The 27,476-nt window shown below is 53.6% G+C and overlaps 1 protein-coding gene across 1 annotated transcript in view; it reads right to left on the reverse strand.

Annotated features, from left to right (window-relative positions):
• PTPRS (protein tyrosine phosphatase receptor type S) overlaps nt 1-27,172 on the reverse strand; it is a 93,582-nt gene extending 66,410 nt beyond the window's left edge. Inside the window, 3 exon segments of the mRNA XM_030966548.1 lie at nt 8,461-8,602; nt 9,379-9,524; nt 27,005-27,172. Of these exon segments, the coding sequence (XP_030822408.1) occupies nt 8,461-8,602; nt 9,379-9,524; nt 27,005-27,092 (376 nt within the window). The 5' untranslated portion in view covers nt 27,093-27,172.
• Nucleotides 27,173-27,476: the final 304 nt, after the last annotated feature.

Below are 27,476 nucleotides of genomic sequence, written 5' to 3' on the forward strand. Positions count from 1 at the left end.
GGAAAGCGGCACTGCCCCGTGCACTGAAAGCTCAAACACCGAGTGCTCCAGGACGGCAAACGCGTGGCACGGTGAGATTTACCAGCTTGTGCATTTTGGGGGGTTATTTCAGTGTCCCACGGGATTCTACATTTAAGTGAAACCTTTTAAAACCCTTTGGGGAATAGCAGAATAGAATTAGAGAGCCATTAAGGTTGGGAAAGGCCTCCCAGATCCCCAGGTCTACCATGTCCTCAAGTGCCACGTCAACTCATTTTTTGAACACATCCAAGGATGGTGACTCCACCAGGCAGCCTGTTCTATGTTTATTCATATCTATGTTCTATGTTTATTCCCTTTCTCAGTGAATAAATGTTTCCTGATACCCAACCTGAACAATTTGGAGCAACTTGAGGCCATTTCCCCTTGTGCTATCACTCGTTACCTGGGAACACAGAGAACCCCACACCTCTTGTGAGGGAGCTGCAGGGAGTGAGAAGGTCCTTCCTGGGGTCCCTTTCCTCCAGGCTGAGCCCTCCCAGCTCCCTCTCCTGCTCCTCACAGGATTTGTGCTCGAGTCACCGTGCCAGAGTTTCTGCAGGTGCTGCCAGGAAGCTCTGCCAGGGCAGGGCTGGCACTGGCTGGGCAGAGCTGAGGCTGTGTGGGCATCCCTGCACTGCCCACAGCTCTGAGCTCTGATCCCTGCACTGCCCACAACCCCTGAGCTCTGATCCCTGCACTGCCCACAGCTCGGAGCAGCCACAGGTAACAGGAGCCTTCTCCTCCAAACCCCCCAGCACAAGAGAAATACTGGAAGAACCCACGTGGAAAAGGCTGTCAAAGACAGTGGGACTGGCAGAGAAAGGAGAGGAAAATCTCCTCCTTCAGCTGCAGCGACCAGAGGGGACACACACAACAGCAGCATGCCAAGTGCTGTCAGCCAGGGTGTGATTTTTGGATTATTAATTCTGAGTGCTGCTGCCCTCCAAGAACAGTGGCACCAGCGCCCAGCAGAGAGGCTCAACTGAGCTTCAGCTGAGCTTCCTGCTCCTCTCAGTGCTGCTCTTGCCTTCACTAATGAGGGTGAGGAGGGCAATCCCAGCAATGCTGACTAATTTGTGGTAGCTCCTATGAAACCCCAGTGCTTCCCCAGCAATACCCGACCCAGCCCCTCACTCCCGGGATGTGTTTCATCTCACCAAAGTGCATTTTTTCCCCCAGAACACGTTTGGGGGAGGGCAGCTTGGCAGGAGGATGCCAGCAGCAGGGTGAGGTTTGGGAGGGATCCTCTGTCATCTCCAATGAGCCGTGTCAGGGAATCACAGCCCTGGGAGTCTGTGGCATGGAATCCATCCCAAAACAGGTGAGGGAACTGAAGGGAAATAATGCAGGGAATTAAAAAAAGGTGGGATTCCTAAAAAATGAACATCCATCACAACCAGCCCCCCAGTGACACCGATGGGAGCTCTCACAGTGGCACTGAGATGGGGCTGGCCTTGGCTGGGAACAATCCTGCCAACTGCAAACACACCCAGAGCTTCTTTCCTAGGGCTGGCACATGATGGATCAGGAGGAATGGAGCCAAATACAAATGGCACAGCCCAGAGACAGCAGGACAAGGGAGAAACCCAGCGGTGGGTGCCTTTTCATGGAACCCCAGAGTGGTTTAGCCTGGAAGGGACCTCAGAACCCACCCAGTGCCACCCCTGCCATGGCAGGGACTCCTTCCCCTGTGCCAGGTGCTCCAAGCCCTGTCCAGCCTGGCCTTGGACATTCCAGGGATCCTGGTGCTGCTGTGGGCACCCTGTGCCAGGGCCTGCCCACCGTCCCAGGGAGGAATTCCTTCCTGTATCTAATCTGAACCATCACTCTTCCAGTTTAAAGCTGTTTTGGTGCATCTGAAGCACCTCTAAACCAGAATTTTGAATCATAAACTGGGGCTGTTCCCACACATCTCTAACCAGGGACTGACCCAGCCCTCTGAGCTCCTGGGCTGTGCTGGGGCCCTGCAGGACCCCCCCAGACCGAGTGTTCCTGCAGCCCCCAGCCCCCAGAGCGCTGTCAGGCCGGCAGAGGGGCTCTGGGAGTTGCTGTGCCTGTGCACAGCTCTCAGGCAGGCTTTAATGGCCCTCCCTCCCCTGCTCTCCCCCGGCAGCCGTGGGAGGGTGAGGAGCCAGAGCCGCATTGGCTGCAGATGACATCACTATTGATCCCTGCTTTCCTCCTGCTTTCCTCCTGCTTTCCTCCTGCTCTCCTCCTGCTCCCCGGTGATGCTGCTCCACCTGCCTGCAGCCCCTGCCCCTTCGTGCCAGGAGCCAGCTCGGGCACAGGGGGAGCAGCCCTGGTGGGGTGTGTGTGTGTGTGTGTGTGTGTGTGCGCTGGGGGAGGCCCGTACAACCATCATTACCGAGTGCTTCTAATTAAACAAAAACGTTCATCTCGCAGCACAATGTGCAGAATTCCTCTGAGTTTAATTAAAACAACTGCGACTGGAGGCGTGATCAGATTTGAGGATCAGATGAGCAGGGGAAGCATCTCTGAACATCACAGGCTGCTCCCATTCAAGGGCTCACATTTCCTTCCTCCCAGGGAAGTGGAACTGCTCCATCCCTACCAGCTGGGTTCCCTGTAACAATGCAGTTACAGCCTCATTGCAATCCCCCAGGACATGCACACACGTGCCCTGCCACCCTCCCCACCCATCCCCAAACACCCCCAGAGCTGTCCCTGAATAAACAAGGAACGGTTCTGGTTGTGAAATCCCCTCCTGAAAGCAGCTCAGGCAACTGCAGGAACAAAAGAAGCAGGCACAAGCTGGAGATGCTTCAAGGGCACATCTGGGCAGCTGCTGCTGCTGCTGCTGGAGCCGTGCTGGCTCCTGCAGGCAGAGCTTTCCTGAGGTGCAGCTGCCATGGGGAGGAGCAGCCCCACACCTTGGTCATGCCATGGGGAGGAGCAGCCCCACACCTTGGTCATGCCATGGGGAGGAGCAGCCCCACACCTTGGTCATGCCATGGGGAGGAGCAGCCCCACACCTTTGTTCATCCCTGACTCAGACCCAGCTCTCACAGCCCCCCTGAGCTGGTGAGACACCTCAATGCCTCACTGAGCAAGGGAGGGTGAGGAAGAACAGGGGAGGAGGGATGCAGAGAGGCAGGGGAAGAGAGAGGAGCACTTCAGCTGTCATTTACAATAAATCCCGCCTGGGGACACGTTCTGTGCCTGGAGCCAGCTCGGGCTGCACACACAGCCAGGGTCCCCAGCCCCAGCCAGGGGACGGGGCTGCTCTGGCCCCCTGTCACTCTGGGTGTAGCTAATTAGCTGTGCTGGAAATGAGGATGATTAAGGAAGATAAAGAGGGTGTTGCTGTGCTCTTTTCCCCGCAGGGTGTACACAGTTGTTTAATAATTTAGAGGAGGAGGGTGTGAGCGTGAGCAGACGTGCCATGCAGTCGGTGCAGAAAGCCATGAGATGCTCTGAAGGGGAGAGGAGGAGGAATTTTTCACTCTCCTCTGGAGATATGGATGCTGGCTGGTCTCTACAGTCAACTGTCCTCATTCAGGGTGGAAGAAGCAGGAATACAGGGATGGAGCAGCTCGAGTGACACAAGTTTCAATCAGGATCAAAATCCAGATCCAGCACTCTCAAACCTGTCCCTGTTCCTTTCATTATGTTTATGAGCACTAGAGCTGCCCTGTCCCCAGGTATCCTGGCACTATGTGCCTTGTGAAATTACATCAACAAGTTATTTCCACCCATGTGTCTGTGCCTGAGTCGCAGTTCTCTGTTGCTGCCCAGCCAAAGACAATTTTAATGCAGGGAGGAGTCTCAGTAATGTGCTCTGTCTGTTGATTGCATTTCTTTGGAGCTGCAAGTTCCACTGTGAAAGCAGTAATAGCCTAACAATGTTATTAAAATTTGTGGGCTCACAGGCAATAAATGCACCTTTAGATATGTGTGCTGCACCCCAAAGCAGAGCAGGCAGTGCCTGTGTTCCCTCCACTAACGTGTCCCCAGGTACCCTCCTTCTACAGGCATCTCTGGTAGAATTACTTTGATGTTATTCAGGAGCTACAGAATTAATCTGCTGTCAATGTCACCCAATTTTCAGGTCACTACAAGAAAAGCAAAACAAGTCAAGTTTGAAGAAAGACTGCCAGGAATTTTCCAAATGGCAAGGTAACATTTTGGAGGGGGCAGCTTCCCTTTCCCATGGGACTCTCTGCTGAGCATCCAGAGCTGCTTCTTGTTTACCTTTTGTGATTTAAAGCCAACAATTAAAAAAACCAAGTCCAACAAACCACAGGGATCTTGCTAGAACTTTACACATTCCCACACCAGATGTGCTCTTGGAGGAGGGAATGTGTGGGGAGATTTCAGGCTGGAATTGTTAAAGAAATGCCTGAACACTTCAGGAAAGGAACCCAAGAGGGAAACAGGAGAAGCTGTGAAAGTCTGTCCATAGCAGCCCCAGTGAGAGCCCAGGAGGGAGTCCCAGAGCCCCGAGTGCCCCACAGCCCCTTCTCCCCCGCTCTGGAGCTCAGGAACAGCCAGCACTGCCCAGGATGCAGCGAGGGGTGGCCCAGGGCGCACCAAACTCTGCTCCCTTACACTGATCTGGACTCATCGCTGCTTTCTGTGCTGCATTCGCCAATGGCTCACAGGAGGAACCCCCACACAACTCCATCAGCTTCCACAGAGCAAAGAGCTGAGCCAGCCTGGTCCCTGTTTGAAACCCAGCCTGTGCCTCCACTGCCGAGCAGGGTCCCTGTCCCCTGAGCCCACTGAGCTCTGACAGCACAGGAAAGCCTCCACAGCCTCCTCAGGCTACTAAAGACAGCGAGGGGAAGGACAATCTGCATACAGGAAGTAATAATAATCATCATAACACAGACAGAGATGAGAGAGATATCAATGTGGCCACAGATGGAATCCCAGGGGGGTTTGGGACAGAGGGGACCTTAGAGCCCATCTCATCCCACCCTGCAATGGCAGAGACACCTTGCACTGTCCCAGCTGCTCCAGGCCCTGTCCAGCCTGGCTCTGGACACCCCCAGGGATGGGGAGTCCACAGCCTCTCAGTCTGTATCTATCCCAAGAGATGCAGATAAATATAAGTATAAATATAAATATAAATATAAATATAAATATAAATATAAATATAAATATAAATATAAATATAAATATAAATATAAATATAAATATAAATATAAATATAAAATATAAATATAAAGTAGAAATAGAAATAGAAATAGAAATAGAAATAGAAATAGAAATAGAAATAGAAATAGAAATAGAAATAGAAATAGAAATAGAAACATCCTTCTCGGCAGTGGGCAGCTTACAGAATCTCCACCAGCTGGGGGGCTGGGGTGCCTGTGCCAACAACCCTCCTTCCTGCCTGAGTTACAACAAAAAACAACAGCAGCTGGAGTCAAAAACAACCGAAAAATGCTTCCCAAGTCCACTTTCTTTCCTTTTCTCTGAGCCCTGCAGGAGCCAGGTTTGCAGGCACTGTGTCTGGCCAGCTGTGGGAAGCACAGCCGGTCTCCAGAGCCCTCCCAAACTGGGATCCCTGGAGAAGCAGAGCAGGAAGGACAAGCGAGCCAGCAGAGCTGGTGGGAAGGGAGTGTGTGAGTTGAACAGTGTCCATCACAGCTCTGCTGCTCAGAGGCTCCCCAAGGCTTCCTCTCCTGCAGTTTCCTGTTCTCAAGTGAAGGCATGTGGGTTTCTACCAGGGTCTGATCCAGGAGTAATCATGGGCACAAGCAAGAGGGGCTTGTGCTCAATCCCTTCAGTAGGGAAGGATGTATTGTTTTCTTTTCTGTAAAGAGGAGATATTTTCTGTGTTATTTGCTGTTAGGAGACTGCACTGGTGGTGAGGAAATGCTGCAGTGCTGGAAATGCAGGCAGGTACCCCCAGGTATGTGTGGGATCACAGCAGCACAGGCTGCACAGCTGCCCCAGGGCCCCCCGAGCAGTTTGCAGCAGCTGGGCTCAGGTTTCCACTCTCCAGAGTGTGCCAAGGTAACAGGTTCTGCAAATGACAGCTCCCATCCATCTCCAGGCTGTGGAGCAGCCCCCTCTCCCTGCTCAGCACCAGCTCTGCAAGTGAGAGCTGAGACACAGAGGAGGAGGCTGAGCAGGGAGAGAAAAGACAAACAGGAGAGTGGGTGAGTGCAGAGAGGGGAGGAACAGGAGAGGAGTAGATGCCAACATGCTCACTTTGTCATTGTGCAGATCAGTGCCTTTGGCTCGGTGCTTTTCACTTCCCCAGCACTTGAAAACGCAGATAAAGAGGAGACAAACTCTGCTGTGTGAGAGCTGAGGAGTGATGGAGGATGGAGCAACTCCAGCTGAGAGAGAAGGGCGGATATAATACCAAACCTGCTTCTCTGACGCTCTTCAGCACTGGCCCACCCTGCAGGTGATCCCTGCTCCCTCAGGTTCCATGAACAGGCACCCCCAGCGCTCCAGGAGACCCCAAACCAGGCCCCTGACATCAGACCAGCAGAGCAGGGAGCTGTGGGAGCACAGCCACAGCCAGACTGCTCTGGTGGGCTCAGCAGAGGGTGGCATTAGTCAGCAGTGGGCAGAGGCAGCCCTGAGCTCTCACTGTCTCTGCCTGACGTGGATGGTGCTGATCCCAGAAGGAAGAGCTGCACAAGGACACGTACAAAGAGCCCTGGCCCCTCAGGATGGTCCCTGGGCTCAGTTCAGCCCTGGTTCAGCCTCCACAAGTCCCTGACAGGAGGCTGTGGCCAGGTGGGATCGGGCTCTGCTCCCAGGCAGCCAGAGACAGGAGCAAGAGATGGCTCAGGGCAGGCTCAGGTTGGACACCAGCAGGAATTTCCCCATGGAAGGGGTGCTCAGGCCTTGGCAGGGGCTGCCCAGGGAGGCTTGTAGCTGAATTCAAGGGGTACAAGCTCTGAATGTCACTGCAGGGGCCCTTCTCCCAGGCTGTCACAGCTCCAAAGGAATCCATGGGAATAAGTGTGAAGAATAAGGCTCCCACCCTCTGGGATAACCACAGTTAGACACACTCCTGTCACACTGCACCGTTCCAAGCTCCTGACAGCTCCATCCCACCACCTCCCTCCAACAGAAGGTTAAATGCCATGCCAGGCACAGGAGCTGCACACACATCTAAGGCACCTACACAAATCTGTCAGGCATGACTGGACCACAGCCCCCCACGCTCCCAGGCAGCCAAAATCCTGACAGCACAGAGCCCAGGCAGGGATGTTCCCAGCTGAAAAGGGAGGTTGGGGGCTTTGCCTTGTGCCCCTCGTGTCTGGTGTGAATTCCCTGCTGCACTTTGGGGAGTCACACACCAATTCTGCTCTGCACTATGAAGGATGTGCTCACTGCCTTCAAACTTAAATATCCAAAAGGATTTGAGCTGCTCCTGGAGGGAACACTGAAATTTCTGGCTGGCCCATAGGCAGAGCTACCCCTTGGCCCTGTAGGGCTCCTGCCTGCAGCTCCTGGGATTGTTGTTAGTCTTGTTCACTGCAGAGAGAATGGCTTTTACTGCTGCTGCTGCTCCAACACCCATGGCTTCATCCACAGCCAAGCTAAATTCCCCTTGGGAGCTCTCAGGCTCCAATCCATCACCCCATTCCTGCCAGGATCACCTGCACTGCCCTGTGCTTGGAACAGAGAACATCTCTGGTGGGTGCTCCAAGCCCTCAGATGGGTCAGTTTTAGCCCCCAGCCTCGCCCAGCACTTCCCACAGTGATTTTGGGGATCTCCAGGGCAATAACAGCAAACATCCAGAGGCATCCAGAGCAACAGCATATTGTTCCCTCCCCCACATCCAGTTCAGGGAGCATATTTCAAACAGATGACACGAGGGAGGCATCCATGTAAACATCCTCTCCAACGGGGACAAGTGGGAAAAAGAACCAGAACAAAATGGAGAAGGGAATTGTTTCCTTGGAGAGTGCACAGAGCCAAGGAGCTCTGGGAAGAGGGGAGAAGCCCAGAAAGGCACAATAGGTACCCTGCACTAGGAAAAATGTTTGTACTGCTACCAAATGTGTGAAAGCCCATGCAGATCCATAATAATGACCTTAACCCCAGCCCACTAAGGGATTCCTCAGTGAGGGTTTTCCTGGAGCTGCATTTCTGTGTGTGTAATGGGGAGCTCCTGCTGCTGCTCCTGAATCTGGGGAAGGCATTTTTGGAGGGGAGGGAGATCATAAGAGTCATGGGATAATTCAGGGTGGAAGGAACCCCAGCACATCATCAGTCAAACCCCCTGAAGTGAGGCTTAGCTCTGTTTCCACACAGCACTTTTATGCCTCTCTGAGGTAAGAACAGCAAACAGATCTGATGGGTCAGAACAAACCAAACCAAACCCAACAAACCCAACCCAACAAACGCAACCCAACCCAACAAACCTCCAAACAAGGAGGATTTTGTACCTCAGCCATGGGTTTTGAGAGCCCTCGCAGGCAGCTGGGGCAGGTTCTTACCTCGCAGCACGGTGAGCTTGGCGTGGACAGTGACCTCCCCGTGGGGGTTCTGAGCAACACACTCGTAAATGTTCTCATCCCGGGGGGTCCTCAGGGGCTGGATCCTCAGAACAGCTCCTGCACTCTCATCAAACTCAATGGTCTGGGGACAGAGACACACACACATCATCAGGGCCCTGGGCTGCTGCTTCCCAGAGACACCAGGCACACACAGGACCAGTGTCCCAGCAAACCCTGCCAGGGACCACTGACCTACCAAACCCCCAGGGTGCATCTCAAAGGCTCTGAAAGAACCTGGTGATGGGCTGGGGTGTTCACAGCACAACTGGGGTGCAGGAGGATGAAACAGACCAAAGGAAAACAAAATAAAAATGGAGCCCTGCCTCGTTCCTCCATCTGCCAGCACAAAGCTCCTCTGAGCACACAGCTGCCTGGCAGGGCTGAGTCCCACAGCAAATTCCACAGGATGGCCTCCCAGTCCTTGCTCCTCTGCTCTCATTTCTATCTAAACAATGCCAATTGCTTGGGTCTGGATGCCAGCAACTGCAGTGTTTACTCCAGACTGTCCCAGGATTAAAATGCTGAGCCACAGATGGGTATGAAAGGTACATTTACCACCAGCTTAGCTGGGGTTTCTTAGGAAAGCAGGAAGTTATATTATATCCCAGGAAGGGGAAAAACCCAACAAAACAAAATAAAAATCTTCAATAACATAATTGAGCCAAGTTCTCTCTTGCTTTGGAACAAACCCAGCTGTTGACATGGCCAAGAGCTTGCATTTCTCTCCTCCTGCTGTTAAAACTCCTCCCCTTCCAAATTTCCCTTTATTATCAGGTCCGGGGTAGCCAAAGAGGAGCAGGGGCTGCTTTGTGTCAGTCTCTCTTCCCAGAGACACCAGATTTCAAGGGCATCTCTTACCTCAAACCTCTGAGAGTTCACTTTCTTCCCTTTCTTGTTCCAGGTGACCCTTGGCTTTGGGTCTCCAGTGGCTTGGCACACGAAGGAGGCCACCCCTCCTGACACACCAATTTGGTCCACAGGCTTTTTAATGAACACGGGGGGACCTTGGGGACAAAAAGGAAACATCATCAGCGGCACTCACAAAGACAAACCCGAACAAACACGGTTTGTAATTAATAATAGTGTTGTTGCTGCTGTTCTTAATGATCCCAGCTGAAATTAAACCTCTTGGCCTTTTTCAGAGCAGCCTTTACCTCCACTCTACATAGGAAGTAGCTCCAGCAGAAAATGATTAAGGGCCTGATCCTACAAAGAGATCTCACTGTTGTAAAACCTCTTTTACTCCTGAAAAGTGGACTTTTAAATTGTTTTGTACAGGGGAAATTGCCCTTGCAAAAGCCATCTAATGAGCATCCCCAGGAGCTGGTAGAGCTGAAAACAACACTTGGAAACAGTGAATTGCACTTCCCAGCCCCTTGGAGATGGCCAAAACACCAAGAACAGGGGAGATTTACAGGAACACAGCCAGGGAAGGGGAGAAGGTGGGAGAAGGACCCTGAAATAGATGGGGCAGGGCTTGGCACACAGAGATCCTGAGGACAATGGTGTCAAAGAGGCTGCTGCCAGTGGCTTTAGGATGTGAAATCCCTTTGGTTGTGGCACCTCTGCTTTCACCTGCAAGCCCTTCTGTGGCCCTCCCAGGTCCATTTACACAGTGACCCCTCAGAGGGGGCAATTTGATGGGACACAGAGCTGTGACCAGGTCAGAACCACCAGGGCAGCTGTCAGAGCCAGGAGCAGGGCCCAGCCTGCTCCTGCCCAGCACGAGACTCCCAGGAAAGGCTCCCATGGGATTCCTGCTGCTCCAGGAGAGAGCCAGGGTCTCCTCCAACCTCCCCTGAGCCAGCAGCAGGGCAAAGAACAACACCTGAGCCCTGAGCACCCCTCCCTCAGCCCCTCCCTGCTCCCATCAACGCGCCCCTGCCCGCAGAGCAGCTCTGCAGGGATGGCAGAGCCTGGCACGGGCTCTCTGAGGTGCTCACCAGAGGAAGCCAAGGCTAGCAGCGTTTGTGCAGAGCCCACATTGCCCCCATCCCCGGGAACCCTCCTTCCGTGCTCTAACCTGTCTTCCTTGAACGCTTTCCTCTCATCTAGTTAGTTTAGAATTTATTGAAATATTTAAATCACAAGGCCAACAGCTGTCTTCAAATAAAATCACTCAGATCATAAAGTTGCCGTCTGTTTTCTTGAGAAAAGCAGAGCATGTGACTCTGAACTGTGTGTATGTATCTGTTCATACTCGGGGGGCTATAAAATAACATGCAAACAGCTTTCCCCAGTGGGGGCAAAGGGGAGCTGGGGAGAAATCTCCAGGGTCCTTTAGGGGTCAAAAGACAAAAGGAAACCTTCTCCCCTTCCCTGCCTGCCGTGGCCAGCAGTATATAAATAAAAGGCACTGAGCAAGCTCATGTGATGCAATCAAGCATTTGTTTCCATGCTGGAGGTAAATACAATTTGCTGGAGCTGTTTACGTCCCACCGAACGCCGTGTGTACAAAGCAGTGCATTTATAAATACCCAAATCTATATTTAGAGGTCAGAGCCTTCTTTGCAATGTTACAGCTAAAGGTTATCAGGCAGGTCCCACTGGAGGAACTGGCACTGGGGGATCTGTCTTGCATCTGAGAAAGGTAAAACCCAAACTTTGCTCCAGGCTAAGATATAAATGCTCACTCTGCCCCTGACTTCCTTCCTGCCCTCACCTCCGCTCGATAGCTGAAGGGTTGGCAGAAGTCAATTCTGAAGGTACAGCTAAAAACATCCAGGGCTTTTAAGAACACTTTATTGATGCAAGTTCATTTCCTAAAATAAAAGCCCCTAATAAACCTTAATGTCACGTATACATTTAAATGGGTGCAGGCTGCCTGATGAGAGCTGAGACGAGGGGAAAAACAAGGTTCTATTTCTGTCCTGAGAACGGGATGGTGCTCCAAAACCCACTGAATTTGGAGCCATGGCTCAGCACCCCTTTGTGGGGTCAGGGTGGGCTGAGCTGTCTGTGCATGGGGCTTTTCCTGAGCTCCTGCAACTCCCAGCTGCCTACAGGGGACTCGCCGTTACACACAAGGAGCCAAACAGAAATCCCCCCCACCCAACCCACTGGATTTTACTGCTCACTTGGAAAATGGGTGAGAACCAGAGCTAAACTGTTGGCTTGAAAACTGCCCAAGCCTCTGAGCTGCAGATCTCATTCCTCCCTCCCCGTGCTCTCCAGCCCTGCAGCCCCAGTCACTGCAGCGTTTGTCTGCAGCCCACGCTGAGCACTGAGCAGCCCCTGGGGAGGAGAGAGCCAGGGCCACCCCAGGCATGGGGCTGGTGATCCAAGGTGTCTGTGACCCAGGGGATGGCGACCCAGGGGCTGTGATTAGGATGCCTGATCCTACAAAGAGATCTCAATGTTGCAAAACCTCTTTTACTCCTGAAAAGTGGACTTTTAAATTGTTTTGTACAGGGGAAACTGCCCTTGCAAAAGCCATCTAATGAGCATCCCCAGAAGCTGGTAGAGCTGAAAACAACACTTAGAGACAGTGAGTTGCACTTCCCAGCCCCTTGGAGATGGCCAAAACACCAAGGACCCCCGGAGCCAGGGGCTGGTGACCCAGGATGCTGGAGATCCAAGGCGCTGGTGACCCAAGGTGCTGTTGGAGATCCAAAGCTGGGGCCAGCCCCGCCGTGCTGTGGGGCAGCCTCAGCTCTGCCGGGCCAGGCCCAGCTCAAAGGGGAACACAAGGTGGGAGCTCTGCAAAGGGCTCTGGGAGCCCCCCCAGGCAGGGACAGGGTGCCATTGAACCCCATCAGCCCACTCAGAGGCGTTTGCCCTCGTCTGCCAAGACTGCAGGACCACGGCTTTGAAGAAATAACTGAAAACCAAAGAAACACATTTTCCAGACAGCATACTGACAGTCCAGGGGGTTTTATATCACTTCACCAGCCTTCCCACACGGATAGCTGAGAACAAGCCGGGTTTGGAGAGGCTGAGTCTGAGTTCCAGCAGTCCAGCAGTCACAGAGATAATTTTCCCCCTTTCTCTGCTTGCAAAGTAGAAAAGCCCACTCTCTGTGCAGTATCGAAATAGGAACGGAACAATCTGGAGCTTAAAAGAATTTTCCTACTACAAGAGGCTTCCTGCAGGGCCTGGGTCTCCAGAGGGAAGGCTGGGAGGACTGGCTGGCTGCTGTGTACCTGTGATCCTGCTCCACAGCTCAGTGCAAAGCCATCGAGTCACAGCCCAGCTCTCCCTCCTGCCCACACACTTCCAGAAAAACAACGAGCACCACGCTGGAGAGCTGCCACGGGCTGTGGGGACAGAGAGAGGGGGATCCCTCCTGGTGCCTGTGGACAGAGAGAGATCCCCCCTGGTTCCCATGCCCTGAGCTCCACTGGCACATGGGGAACAGAGAGATCCCCCCTGGTTCCTGTGCCCTGAGCTCCACAGGATTTTGGGGCTCAGGTGAGAAGGGTTGGGGTCTCCTCCTCCTCCCCCAGCCCACGGGGGAGGGCTGCACACCCGGGCAGTTCCTCAGCAAGCACAAAGACGCTGCTGCCTCCTCTCCCCTCTCCTCCTTCCCCCTTCCACGCGACACCAAGGCTGGAAAAGTTACTGGGACACAGTCATGTAAAAAGCAGCCAGCATCGCCGTGTGAGGATGACACACCAGGCTGAGAGCTCTGCAGCAGGGAGGCTGGGGGCGTGTAGGAGTGGGGAGAAGGAGGGGACAGCTCAGCCTTCACACCAGAGCCCCTCAGGAGGGGCTGCCACGCTGGATGGGCGGTGATGGACGAGCAGCGAGGGAGACAGCCCGGCCGCCATATGCCTGTCTGAAACGTCAAAATCCACAGCCAGGGAGAGGCATGGGGAACCCAGAGGTGCTTTGAGGGGTGGGAGGCAGGCAGGAGAACAAATGAGCTTCACATATCCGAGCTGACAGCTGATGGCAGCAGGGGGAGAAGAGGAAGAGCCGGTTATGGACGGGCACCACGTCCCTGCCCTGCCCTCCCCACGCCTGGGCAGAGCTCCTGCAGCACCATGGGGGGGATATGGAGAGAGCCTGGGCAGGAGCTGGGGCTCCCCGACACACCACAGCGCAGCAGCAGCTCTCCCCACAGCAGCCCAGAGCTGCTGCTCCCTCCTGAGCTCCCCCTGAGCAGCTTTGGGGCTGCTCCCACAGGGATGGGCACGTGTCCCCTCCACTCTGTCTCCTCCCGGCCCCAAAGGTGCCAAGCAACAGGCTGGAGGATGTCCCCGGCCCCAGGGTGGGTGACACTGTCCCTCTGCAGAGCTGCCTCAGCATCCCCCTGAGCCCATTCCAGCCCTGTCCCCTCCAGCCCCACGGCGGGGGCCTGGTGCTGGCTGCAGGTGACAAACCTCCCCCGTGCGCTGCACACCCCCTGCCAGCCCCTGCCAGCCCCAGGAGAGCCCCTCAACAAAGGCCAACCCTCTTGTTTCCAGCTGGCCGCGGCACAGAGCAGCAGGAGCCTGCCTGAAAGGGCCCTCGCCCACAGCAGCAGCAATCCACCGAGACAAAGGAAAGGCAGCCACAAAACACGCATTTTAGAGGGTTTTGTTCCCAATTTTGGGGCCTGCTGGCAGCTCTGTGGAAGCCCACACACCCGTCCTGGTGACCCACACCTCGTGCTCATCATTTCCGTTCCACCTCCAGCAAACGGCCCCGTGCTCTGAGCCCCAAATCCCCATGGAGAACCCACTTGGGAGCGTGTCCCTGCTGCAGGAGAGGCACAGACAGCTTCCACCCTCGCCCAAAAGCACCCAGCAGAAGGAAATTCACCACTTTGTGCGCACACACAGACACGGACGTGCAGCTCCACCTCTGAGAGCAAAGGTAAAAGAGGAGACCAGGGAGCCACTCATGGCTGAGGTTATTTTGCTTTGAGTTGCACAACCCAGCGAGCTGTTCTGGGCTCCAGAGCGTTCCCATAATTGGGATTCTGGCTCTGGTGCAGGCCCAGCTGACCTTGGGCTCGCCCTTGCTGCACCCCCAGCTGTCACACGAGGCAGGGAGGTGACAACCCTCATCTCTCACACCTGTCTGTCTGTCCTGCTCCAGACACCACACGCAGCTCGGAGCAGGGAACAGACCTGCTCCACGCTCGGCACCCCAGGCGGCACCGAGCACAGCTGCAGCCTTGGAAGGCAGAGAGAAAAACAAAATAACCACAAAGACCTCGCCAGAGAGAGCTCAGAGACCTTCCCCAGGAGGTGCTTCTTGGGGGAAGAAGATAAAAATTGAAATTCTTCCGGAATTTCCCAATAACCAAGCCGTGTCAGCTGGAATGAGACATCTCTCCCTGTTATTTCTCACCTCCTGCTAATTTCCAGAGCAACCTGGAGCAAATTTGATGTCCTTCCCACTGCTGTGCAGAGGATTAAACCCCCCCTTCTCCTCCTCTTCCTCCTCCCTCTTCCCTTTGGTTTCTGGGCTGGAGCTTCCTGCTGCTCTAGTGGAACTCCATCTCCCTTTTCCACCGCTGCTGGTGGGCTCCCAGCTGCAGAACGAGCCCAAGGTGCTCCACAAGCCCAGCCCTGGGCAGCTGTGCTTTGAATTCCTGTCCAGGAAGGTGAGGTTGGGGTCCAGCCATGCTCCGAGGGTTTCTCTGCCTCTCCCAGGGTTTCTCTCCTGCTGCTCCCAGGGATCAGTTTTACCCAGAGCTGCTGCTGCGCTCTGCCTGTACATGGGGACCCCTGCCCTGAACTGGGGACAGCCAGAGGAGCAGCTCTGTCAGCCCAGGGGACAGGGAGATAGAATGGGGAGCAGAAGGCAGGAAGGATGGCAGAACCAGTGGGAATGAGGAGACATCAGCAGGGAAATGGCACAGAGTGGGATTCCTGGGGCTGATTCCTGGGCCAGGAGTTGGACTTTGATGATCCTCGTGGGCCCTTCCAAGTGAGGAGAAGTGGAGCAGGCTGGAGAGGAGGGAGGTGCTCAGAGCCAGAGCAAGGAAGTGAGGATTAGATGGAGGAGACAAACCACAGAGCAGATGAAAACAGGAGAGAGCAGCCAAATTTGAGACAGATGGAGAGTGGGGAGCAGGGATGGGCTGTTTGGAATGGGTCTGTGCTCCACAGCAGCAGCGCTGGGGAGCTGCACACAGGGCTACAGGAACACAGCTCCAGAATTCACATTTTCCTTCAGGACAAGTGAAGAGAAAGCTCCAGAATTCACATTTCCTTCAGGACAAGTGAGAAAACTCCAGAATTCACATTTTCCTTCAGGACAAGTGAGAAAGCCATCCCGAATTCACATTTTCCTTCAGGACAAGTGAGAAAGCTCCAGAATTCACATTTTCCTTCAGGACAAGTGAGAAAGCTCCAGAATTCACATTTTCCTTCAGGACAGGTGAGGGAGAAGGACTGGGGAGGAGTGTCTGTGGATGCACTCCACAGGATTGAGGACACCCCTTGGACAGGTCCTGCAGACACTCTGGACCTCACAAAATCCAGGGTTTTACTGACAGATTTTGCACTTTTTCTTTCTGAGGGCTGTTTCTCAGTGCCTCACAAATAAAATTAAAATGAGGGTTTTCTGACAGAACAAACAAACAGGGAGTGAATTATATTCCATTTCCCCGTCAATAACTTCGCCCCAACCCAGTCTTATCATCATAAAAAGTCCATTAGGCAGTAATTGGGGAGGCAGGGGAGGGCAGGGCTGGCCCAGGGAACAGGAGCACGCCTGCTCCCCAACTGGCCTTTTCTGGGAAGGCAGACAGGATAATTATAGGCTTCAGATGGAGACTTCCTCTCACTGTCAGCAGCTCTTGGCTCCCTTCAGGGAGATGGCACTGGCAAGGTTGGGCAGAGGAGGGTAAAAAAAGACTGAGGATGTTTTTTTAGAAGTGAAATGCTTCCACCTGGCTATTCCCCTGCTGCTGAGCCACCAAAGCCCTTACCTGCCTCGGAAAAGCTGGGTTACCACAGGATGCAGCCTGTTCCCTGTGGGCAGGGGGAATGTCACGTGGAGGATGAGCCCCTCTCCTTCCTGCAAGGCCCAGAGGAGCAAGGACAGCAGTGAAGGATGGCAGCAGCACAGGAGTTAACACGCACAGAAAATGGTGAGGAAGATGAAGAACTCGTTTAGTACACCTTCACTGCACAAGTCCAACAGCCCCAACCCTGTGCCAGCTCCCCCCTCTCCCCTTGGCTGGCCTGAGGCAGCACGTGCCAAGCTGTTCTCACATGAGGATGGTGATTTGGGGATCTGGCACATCCACACAAGCTCCTGTCTGCAGTGCCCTGGGATCCAGACCTTTGGGAGGGAGGGAGGGACGAGCCTGCAGCACTGAGGCAGGAGGAGACTGAGGCTACCAAAAATCTGCTCCTAGTTCTGACTTCCAAGGTGAGAAAAACCACCTTATCCTGCCTGCTGGAGGGGAAGCATAATCCTTGCTCCTGGTCTGTTTAAACTGCTGGTTTTCAGGGATGGGGCTGCTCCTTATCACCTGGGAGCAGCAGCTGGGATGACGCCAGGACTCCTCCAGGCTGCCACTGCACATCCCCATGCATGGAAAGGATCCACCTCTCTCCGTGGCAAACAGGATGAGTCCCAGCTCCAGTGACTGGCACCCTGATACAGCCCAGGAGAACATTCCTCCAGCTGGGATTTCTGCAAGGGTCAGGGCCTGTGTGGTGATACACAGGGGATGCAAACTGCTGGGTGGGACAGGACAGGGAGTTGTGTGGCCATTCCACAAAGATCCTCCTCCCACGGCTCAGCTTCCCTTCCCTCAGCCATCATGGGCAGCACAGCAGGTGCCCCAGCTGCTGATCTGTGCTCCCGCCCTCTCCTGGCACCCACCAGCCAAGGAGTAACCAGGTGGGCATGCAGGTGGAGCTCTGGCCAGGATCCTCCTTCACCTGCTGGCACTACCAGGAGAAGGCTGCTGCTGGTGAGCAGCAGGGGCTGAAGGAGATGAGCACTGCTGCAATGGAGGATGGCAGCCTGGGATTCACAGAATTCACAGAACGACCAGGTTGGAAGAGACCCTAAAGGTCATCAAATCCAACCCAGCCCCAACAGCTCAGCTGAGCCCTGGCACCCAGTGCCAATCCAGGCTTTGTTAAACACACCCAGGGATGGGCACTGCACCTCCTCCTCGGGCAGAACATTCCAGAACTTTATAACTTTTTCTGTAGAAAACTTTTTCCTGATATCCAGCCTATATTTCCCTTGATGAGGAAGCTCCAGCAAGCACAGGAGCGTGGCCAGCCAGGACCCTGGGGGTACCCGGGCGCTCTCCATCAGCATCTCATCCCAGATCTGTCCACACGTCCCATAACAAGGCATAACAACCCAGAGCAGAGCCAGAGACCCAAGGAGCTGTCCTGGCAACTTAATGAGGGCCCCTTGTCCATCAATGACAGCAATCCCGGGTTGTTAGCAAGCAGCAGCTCGAGGCAGGGAGCTCTGCCTGCCCTTGCCATATCGCTCAGACAGCTTCTCCTCCAGCCATGTCATTGATACTGGCATCCTGCAGCAGCCTGATTCACCACCCACCTAGGAAAGACCCAGCTGAAAAGGATTTGGCTCTTTGCTCAACCTCCACTGCTCTGTTTGAGTCACTAAAGAACCAGAGTCCACGGGGGATACCAGAACATGGAAAAACATTTCCTACGGGACAAGCCTGCGAGGAGCAAAAGCTTAACGAGCCCCAAGCCAGCTCCCAGGGGGCAATGGCATCTCAATCCAGCCCAGCCGTGCTCCTGTGCACTGCAAAGTGACAGCAGAGTCAGCAGCAAGGGCAAAACAAACGGCTGCAAGCCCCTGCAGCTCGGGGTCCTGCCGAGGATGAGGTCGGGGAGATCAGCCCTGGTCAGTGAGAGCACCCAGAGCTCTGCGCCTGCAAACACCAGGGAAATCCTGGGCTTGGAAATCCTGCCCTGCACCTGCAAACACCAGGGAAATCCTGGGTTTGGAAATCCTGGGTTTGGAAATCCTGGGATTTGGAAATCCTGCCCTGCAGCTCTGCATGCACAAAAGGGTGACCCCAGCCAGGATGGGGCAGCTCACAGGGGCACATGGGGATCTTCTGGGCATGAAAGGCACACCAGGCAAATAAAATATGTCCGATAAAGCTGTGCTCTCTCACTCTGTAAATAAAAGCTGTATTACTTCCACATACTGCTTCTTTCCTTCAGGCAAGAGAAGGAGTCGGCAGGAACGGGGTGAGGTGCAATTCCTAGAGGCAAGAACTTGGGGTGTTTTCAAAAGATCATTACACCATTCCTGTCCAACCTCTGGTGACAGACTGCAGCCCATATTTTTCATGGAACAAAGGAGGTTGTGGATATACAAGCTTGAAATACCTGGGTCTAAACAGTCCCGTGAGCCTGCACTGCTTGTTGAAACTGGGATGTCGAGGAGCTTGGGATAGGAGATCTCAAAAATGAGAAACCAAGACCTAATAAAGCCATGACTAAAGGATGAGCACAACCTCTAACAGTGGCGAACTTGGGCTCTTACCACACGAGTCATTACGATTTCTGCCTCTGAACCACACTACTCATCATTCAGGTTTGTAGTGGGAGCATCAACACAAAAGAATCCAAAAAAAAAAAAAAGGAGATTTCAACAACAGTGCTGAGAACTGACAGCAGTGAGGATGTGATGGATTCAGCTTTGGGACACTAGAGACCCAGTGAGCCAGGAAAACAGTGCAAGATGTGAATGAGAGAGAAATGGAAATGTGGAAAAGCAGCAGCGATGCCTTAAATTCTTCTATCAAAGACAGCAATTGAGGAAGGTGAGCTTTTCTGGGGGAGGACAGTTCCTGCTCATGTTTGACACCTGTCAAGGGATGGCTTGTCCTGCAGCCCTTCCAGGCACCAGGAAGAAGATCCCTCTCCCTTTCATTGCCTCAAGGGGCAGCTACTGGAATTAATCACAATTAGCAGATCCTAGAAGAAAAGGGGTGTATCATAGTAGTCATAGAGAAAAAAACCCACAAACGCCCTCAAAAGCAAGCAGATCCTCCCCAGACAGACAGATAAAGGGAAATGAGAGCTGGAGGATCTTCCTGGCTCCCTGGGACATCACTGGAGCCAGTCTCAAGGTGATCTTTAAGAGCTCAACTGAAAAAACCCTTACACCATCTTTTCAGAAATTCATCCAAACAAATCAAAGTCCAGGCTAAAGATTTGTAAGATCTGTCGGCACTCCTAGCAGCATGCTCAGGCTAATTTATAAATAAATCCATAGATTCCAATGGAAGTGAGGGAGGATGAGGACACAGTCAAATTAATTTGACTTTATTAATTAAAAAAACCACCAAGTTTCATCACCCACCACTCTTCAGAGGTTGCGTGAGAGTGGGGGGAACTATGCTCATTAATTATGCAGAAAATGCAAAACTATCATCCTCTGAATGAGTTTAAAATAAGGAGAAACCCTTTCAGAATGGGGAGAAATTACTCCCCAAGGCAGCTGAAATTTCTCTTGCAACTTCAAAGCACAATAAATTATTCAAATCACTCGCGCCACTCGCACGCTCTCTCACTCTCTCCCCTTCTCAATTTTATGCTCCTGAGTCAATTAAAGATTTGGAGGACTCGGAGAAACTTTGTAGAATGCTAAACCAGTTGCAGCTCCTTCTATTTTTTTCCCCTTCTTTAAAGCTTTGCTTTTCCTCTCAGCCTCAAAAGGAAGCAGCAATGACTCCATGCGCTGCAGATGAAACGAGCGGCGCTGGTTCCACCACGCTCGTGGAACGTTTCATGTCTGCACCCACCAGGGTGGGACATGCTCAGGGCTCTGTGTGCGCGATTCTGGGAAAACAGGTCAGCCCAGAGTCCCTCCTGCCAGTGCCTTAAATCATTCATCCCAATATCCCCTTTCAAAGCCAGAGCAGCAGACATCCAAAATGTATTTATGCTGCTCTCTCCTCGGGTCTGGGCGAGCCACATCCCACAGCTCTCTCTGTCCCTGGGCTCTGCTGCTAAACCCCACAGGGGCTGCAGGAGGAGAGCCCAGGCTGCTGGACCCAAACCTGGGGCTCATCAGAGACCCCCACGCTGCTCAGGGGCTGCTGGACCCAAACCTGGGGCTCATCACACTGGACAACACAGCAAGGGAAGCCCTTGCTCAAAAAAGCCAATGGAGGCAAGGCAAAGGAGCATTGGGAAGCTGCAGTCACAGAGGGAGGATGCTCCCCACTCCCTGGCCTGCAGCCTGTACCCTGGTTACCTCCTTGCACACAGCAGATGGTGTAAAACGTGACTGTTTTCATGAACTTTAACAATCCCCCAAAAATGAAAGGCAGCTGCAGCGCACAGAACATCACAGCTTTCTAAGGTGGGAACTGGGACCAATTATGTCGCAAGAGAACATCCTTGACTGGAGGGGAAGAGTGGCAGGGAGTAAATAAAACTGTTCTTGGGAGATTGTGTCTCACAGGCCAGCTCGAGCCCAGATTCCATCCCACGCATGGAGGAATGACATTCCTCTGGTCGGGCGTCCTTGAAAAACACTCTGCCTGCCTTCTAAGAATAACACTGGGCTTGCCAGGCCACAAAAGGGAGGAATCCCTCACAGATTCCCTTCAGTGACCCAGGAGATTTGTACTGAGTTGGTCTTGAGAAGGCACAAGCACCGAGACCCTGCCAGACAGGGGAAAAGCCAACGTGAGGCTCCGGAAAGGTCTCGTCCTTCCTGGCAGCAAGGGCAAGAAGTGCTGGTGTGAAAACGACAACCAAGGGGAAGTCATAAAGAAAGAAGTCTTGGCTTCTTGGCAAAGCCTGACACAGAGGAAGAGCCCCAGTTTTGGCATCCAGGTATGAAGACAGACATTTCCTCCATCCCAATCCTCTACAGGTGACATTTTCGCACAAGCCACTTGTTTACACAACAAACAGATGCTCTTTTCCCCTAACTTAACCATCTAATGAAGCTGAGCAGAAAGAGCCTCTGGCTGGGAAAAGATCCTTCAGCAGGAGACACCCATGGCTGGGTCCCAAACACCGTGGCTGCTGCTGTCCCCAGGTGCTCCTCAGCAGAGATTAATCTAGTGAGCATTCCCAGCGTGGGGCACAGCTGAGACCTGGCAAGTGACAGCCCCCTCTGCCCCCAAGGAAGCTCTTTCAACACATGATTTATTTCCTCTCTGGATCCTACAGGAGACACAAACTTTCCAATTTGAGTTATCTTAAAAAAAAAAAAAAAAAAAGAGATTCATCACTTGATCCAGTCAGGGAAGGTTTAATTTAATCAGGCACTTAAACAAGGTGACACAGAAGCTTAATTCAGTGTCCTTGAGTGAGACAACAACCAGTCCAGAGCCCTCAGCAAGATCACAGCCGGCACATGGAGAAGGCAGCAATGGGAAGGGCAGTGCACGCAAGGACAGGGAGATGTTCCCTGCCTGCAGAGGCAACTGGTGCATGAGGAGCAGGAGCAGCAGGTGGATCTGGGCAGGGCAGCAGTGATCTCTGCCTGTCCAGGATTCAGCTGCTGTCTCCTCTCTCAGACCCCACACACTGCAGGGACAATGTGCAACTCCAAGGGAAAACTCCACCACGCTCCAACCGACCACAAAACCTCCTCTGTGCTCCCACTTTAAATTCATAAATTCTGCTCCCTCTCCAGCCCACCCGCAAGGGGGAAAAGCCTTTCTGCAGCATCCCCTGGCTCCTCAGCCCTGCAGGTTCCCTGTGCTTTTGGGGGTCCACAACAATCAGGGTCTGTGCCCAGCCCGTGGGACAGCTCAGCCTCAGCACCTGTGACACCTGCCCTCCCTTGGGGCAGCTCTGCTGGGCTGTCCTGGATCCACCTCCAGCACTTCCAACTGGAGCAGCTTCCCCACCATGCAGGGATTTCCTTCCCACTGACGTTAGCTTAACCTGTCTATCAAGTCCCGAGATGGAACCTCCTGGCTTTCTGCTCCCATCCTACCTGGCAGCAGCAGATCCAAGCCTGGGCCTCCAGAGCTGAAAGCTGCGAGCTGTGCAGCAGGGGCTCATCCTGCTGGGAGGGGCTGCTCAGGGCAGGAGGCAGATACACCTGGAAGGGGTGGGATCTGCATCCCAGCGAGCCAAGCTGTGCTGCCAACCACCAGCTCCTGGTCCTGCTGGCACAGAGCACAGCCCTTCCACGCCACACACCTTCAACAAGGCACCAGCTCCCAAACACAGCCTGAACGTGGACCTGGAGGGGCTCCAGTGCCATCCCATCACAGCTTCTCCACAGGGACCTGAGGGGCCCCAGTGCCATCCCATCACAGCCTGAACGTGGACCTGGAGGGGCCCCAGTGCCATCCCATCACAGCTTCTCCACAGGGACCTGGAGGGGCCCCAGTGCCATCCCATCACAGCCTGAACGTGGACCTGGAGGGGCCCCAGTGCCATCCCATCACAGCCTGAACGTGGACCTGGAGGGGCCCCAGTGCCATCCCATCACAGCCTTTCCACAGGGACCTGGAGGGGCCCCAGTGCCATCCCATCACAGCCTTTCCACAGGGACCTGGAGGGGCCCCAGTGCCATCCCATCACAGCCTGAACGTGGACCTGGAGGGGCCCCAGTGCCATCCCATCACAGCTTTTCCATATGGACCTGGAGGGGCCCCAGTGCCATCCCATCACAGCCTTTCCACCACCTCTGTGAGCCCCACGTGCTGCAAACCTGGCTGCTGCCTCTGCTGGCCCCAGGGATGCTCACAGAGCCCCCCTCACATGCACCTCCCATGAATTACTGTGTTCTGCAAATTAATGATGGAGCAAGGGCAATTAAAAGGGAAGAAAGCCAGGGTAATGCATCATAAAAGGGGCTTTATTCTTTTATTTTGTCAATTGCAATTTAGATTTAATTATTTATGGTAATACTTCAGAGTGTGCTAGTAAGGCTTCTATACGGTGATTTATAAAAGGAAGGAAATGTAAGTAATAAGTAATGTTCCCTGCCCTTAAATCTTTGCTGGGGTGGAGAGAGCCATGCACCAGCCTTCTGTGTATGCAAAGTGCCAATTAGCAAAGTGCTATTGTAAAACACAAAGGTTTAATCAATGAGAAAAATCCACTTGAAAACAGCGAGCATGCTGATTCCAGTCAGAGAAATGGCCACATTTCCATGCACTAAATGGCTTTTTATGTGCAACTGAGGAGCACTTGGAGGGGGCACGTGGTTCCTTCGGGTGGCACACACTGCCCTTGGCCAAAAGCAGCTGTGCCCTGCACATCTGGGCAGGAGCAGCTCCTGCCCAGCCACACCAGGGACACACAGAGTGAGAGGTTTTAGGGTTCTCAGTTATTCTGCACACACAGAATGAGAGGTTTTAGGGTGCTCACTCATTCTGCACACACAGAACGATGTTTTAGGGTGCTCACTCATTCTGCACACACAGAATGAGGTTTTAGGCGCTCACTCATTCTGCACACACAGAATAAAAGGGTTTAGGATGCTCACCATGGAGGCTTTATGGCTCTGGGTGGGTGAACAGGAAACAGCAAGGCTTGGTGCTGTGCCCGGGTCCATCAGCAATTTGGGAGCAATTCCTCTCCCCAGACTCATCTCCAGGCCTCATCTGTCTCTGGCTCTTGGTTTCTCACAGCTCCAAGGGGCACATTTGGCTGTGCAGCTCCTGGGGAGGCCTCCCTAACTTCCTGCAGCCATGCCAATTCATGGTACTCACACAAACAGCAGAACTCTCAAGAAAAGGATAACACCTTCCATTTAATGACACCTCTGAAAATAATCATGGAATTAGTAATTTCCAGTTCCATGGCTGCCTTTGACCATATGGAAGAAACAAAGAAATGTCCATATTCAACCAAAGAGAAAAGAGAAAGAACATGCCTGTGTCACATCTTTCAATTATTGTTCTCTTCGCTTCCCAAGGAGGAACAGCGGGCAGAAAGTAGTGTGGTGCTTTGGATTTTTAATTTAAATGGCAGTTTCCTTTAAATAGAATGCTCCTGCCACAGAAAGATTTAAATCACTGACTGAGATCAATTAGCCTCGGAAAGAAGGGAAGTATTTTAATGGTCCTTTGATTGCAGAGGCCACAGCTCCTCCAGAGCTGCACTGGGAGAGGAGAGCCCCAGCTCAGCCCAGGCTCTGCTCTGGGATCTGCTCCCTGCCAGGCTGGGAGGCGATGCCCTCCAAAATCCACCATCCCAGGGGTTTCCCATCTCTCTTCCCAGCACAGGAGGGGCACCAGCACCGTGTGCCCAGGGGCTGCAGGGCCTGGGGTGAATCAGGGCAGAAATGGGGTCAGTGCTACGGCCAAATGGAAGCTGGCCAAGGGATTACAGGAATGTGACAGAGCCCGGGGCCATCTGATGGGAGGGGACATTGTCAGAGCAGGGACAGCTCCTCTCACAGGCTCTGCAGCTGTGACAGACAAAGCTGTTTGCTGTTTGCAGCTCAGTGGGGAGCAGCACAGAGCAGCCTGGCTGAAACGGGATCGCCCAGGAGCCCCTCCAAAGGCAGGAACCATCGTCAGCTCACTGCCCACCCATCCTCAGCGGGCTGGGAGCAACAGTCCCGAGAGACTGACAGCTGGAACCAGGCAGCTTCCCCAGGGCACAGGGCAGGGAGGTGCTGGCATGCAGCAGGTCCAGAGGAGACACAACATCTGGCCCAACATCTGCACAGCAAGCAGGTAAGAGCAGCCCCGTCCCAGCAACCTGCAAAGCTCCTGCGCGGACATCTGTGAGCAGCCAGAGGGAAAACAGCACAAACACTCACAGTTCAGGATCCAAGGACACTGCAGAACTACAGGAGAGAGAAACTTGGCTGCAAGCAGCAAGGTGTCTGCAGAGCAGTGCCAGATTTCAGCAGGGCTCAGGCCACACCGCTGGTGCATTCTGTGTCTGACCAGCACCAGCCCTTCCTCGGGGCACATTTCCCCCAAAAAGGGCTTTGTAGCAGTCAGGCAGCACGAGGGATCTCCCAACTCTGCTGGAATCCCTGAGCAAACCTCACCCCAAAGAGGAGGGACAGACAAGATGTTTGCTCCTTCCCAGGAAAATGAAAACCACGAGAGAACTGAGGTCACTCAGCCATGGTTTGGAGAAGCCTGGATTCTGCCGTGTCCCTCTCAGCACTGAGCACACAGGACTCCTGTGCACTCAAAATTCAAATGGACCCCAATTTCACAGGCACTCAGGTGTCAGCTGGGGCTCTCCTTGCACAGAGAGGCTGCAGAGCTGCAGCACACCTGAGCTCTCCATCCACGCCTGCAGAGCTGCAGTTTGCTTTCCAAACTGATTTTGCCAGGTGTTGTTACAGGAAACCAGCGGTAGGAACAAGACCCTGGAGCCCTGACTCCAGATTTCCACTGATTCCCCACTCCTGACTCCACTGCACCAAGAGCCAGGAATGGAGAATCCCAGTGCCCACTTTCACAACAAAGCCAACAAAGCCACCCCGAGCCCACAGAGCAGCACCCGCTGACTCTGGGTGCTCATAAAGAGCATAGCATCAGCTCCAACACCAATGTAGGATAAATACCCTTGGGCAAAAGGCTCGTGGCATTTCCCTGCCACACTCTGCAGTGCTGCTGCCGCTCCAGACAGCTCAGCTGGAGCTGTGGGTCTCTTTCTGGACACCATCTGAGGTGCAGACTGACCCCCAGCCAACACTTCACCCCACCGTGAACCTCCCAGAGCCCAGCTCACTTGCCAGGCTTATGAAATGAAAAAAGAATAAAATACAACATTATCTGTCTGCATGTGAGTGTTCCTCTCAGCAAAGAGGGATTAAGCATGAACCCAGCAAAACTCAGAGAGAGGCAAGGGCAAACACATCCCCACTTGCCTGCTGCAGAGAGGATGGAAAGGACCCTTCCAAAAACATCTCCCAGCAACAAAAGGTCGCGGATCCATTCAATCCCCGTCATCCTAATAAACCCTGATACCAAGTGATTACGTGAAAAGCTGTCAAGGGCTGCGCTGACCAGAGCAGCCCTCTCACCAGCTTCAAGCAGCTTTGCTGGGGAGGAAAAAAAACTCATAATTCAATCAGCTTGGAAAAGTCTATTCCCCACTGATCCCAAGTGATCAGCCTTCCTGTCAAAGGAACATTACACTCAAGTCGCTGAAGATTTTCACTTCTTTTTTTTTTCCTTCCCCTTTTCATTTTTTAAAGCAGGAATTGAAAGGCAGCAAAGATAAAAACTGTGTTGAACTGGAACTGGTTCACTCAGGGGAAGGAGAAACATAATGCTCTTTCTTGAAATGCTGTTTGGAATCCAGCCCCAGAAAGGAACCTGACAACGGTCACCAGTGTCTGACAGATGCTGAAAGGCAGGAGCAGGAGGGGACAATATGGGCAAGATGGGGCTGGGAGAAGGTGGGGGAAGGCTCTCAGGCAGCTTCCCCCCTTCTCTCCAGCTCTTTGGCAGCCTTGGGGGCAACCTGAAACTCAGGCTGTGAGGACCCAGCTGCCCTGAGTGCCTCCGAGGTGGGGCTGGGAACAAAGGGAAGGCACTGGTGGAGAGTTAAGGATGTTGGGAAATGAAACACTCCATCAGCTATGGAGGAGGGTGAAGAAAGGAGCAGGGGCCAGCAGAGGCACTCACTTTCAGCAAGGCAGTCCATCAGCAGCACCGAGAGGACGTTCACGAGGGAGAGCAGCGAAGACATTCCAGGGCTGGGAAGGATCCTCATCCTCTGCACAGGCCCTGGGCCCCAGCCGGGAAGGCTCCGGCTCAGCGGCAACTGTGGCGTCTCCCCAGCCTGGTCAGCACCTGTGGGGCACAAAGGGACAGCTCTGAGGGCAGGGGCTGGGCAGGGGCTGGGCAGAGCCCGAGCGGCCACGGCAGCGCACGGTGCCTGCAGGGACACGGGGCACCTTCCCTTCCCCAGGGGGGCACTGAGGGGTGGCACTGAGGGGTGGCACTGGGCACCCACCCGGCTCCATGGGGTGAGCCCAGCTCCATGGGTTAAGCTGAGCTCCATGGGGTGAGCCCAGTTCTATGGGTTAAGCTGAGCTCCATGGGATGAGCCCAGTTCTATGGGTTAAGCCCAGTTCCATGGGTTAAGCGCAGCTCT

This window comes from Camarhynchus parvulus, chromosome 28 (assembly GCF_901933205.1).
Source record: "Camarhynchus parvulus chromosome 28, STF_HiC, whole genome shotgun sequence".
Classification (NCBI taxonomy): domain Eukaryota; kingdom Metazoa; phylum Chordata; class Aves; order Passeriformes; family Thraupidae; genus Camarhynchus; species Camarhynchus parvulus.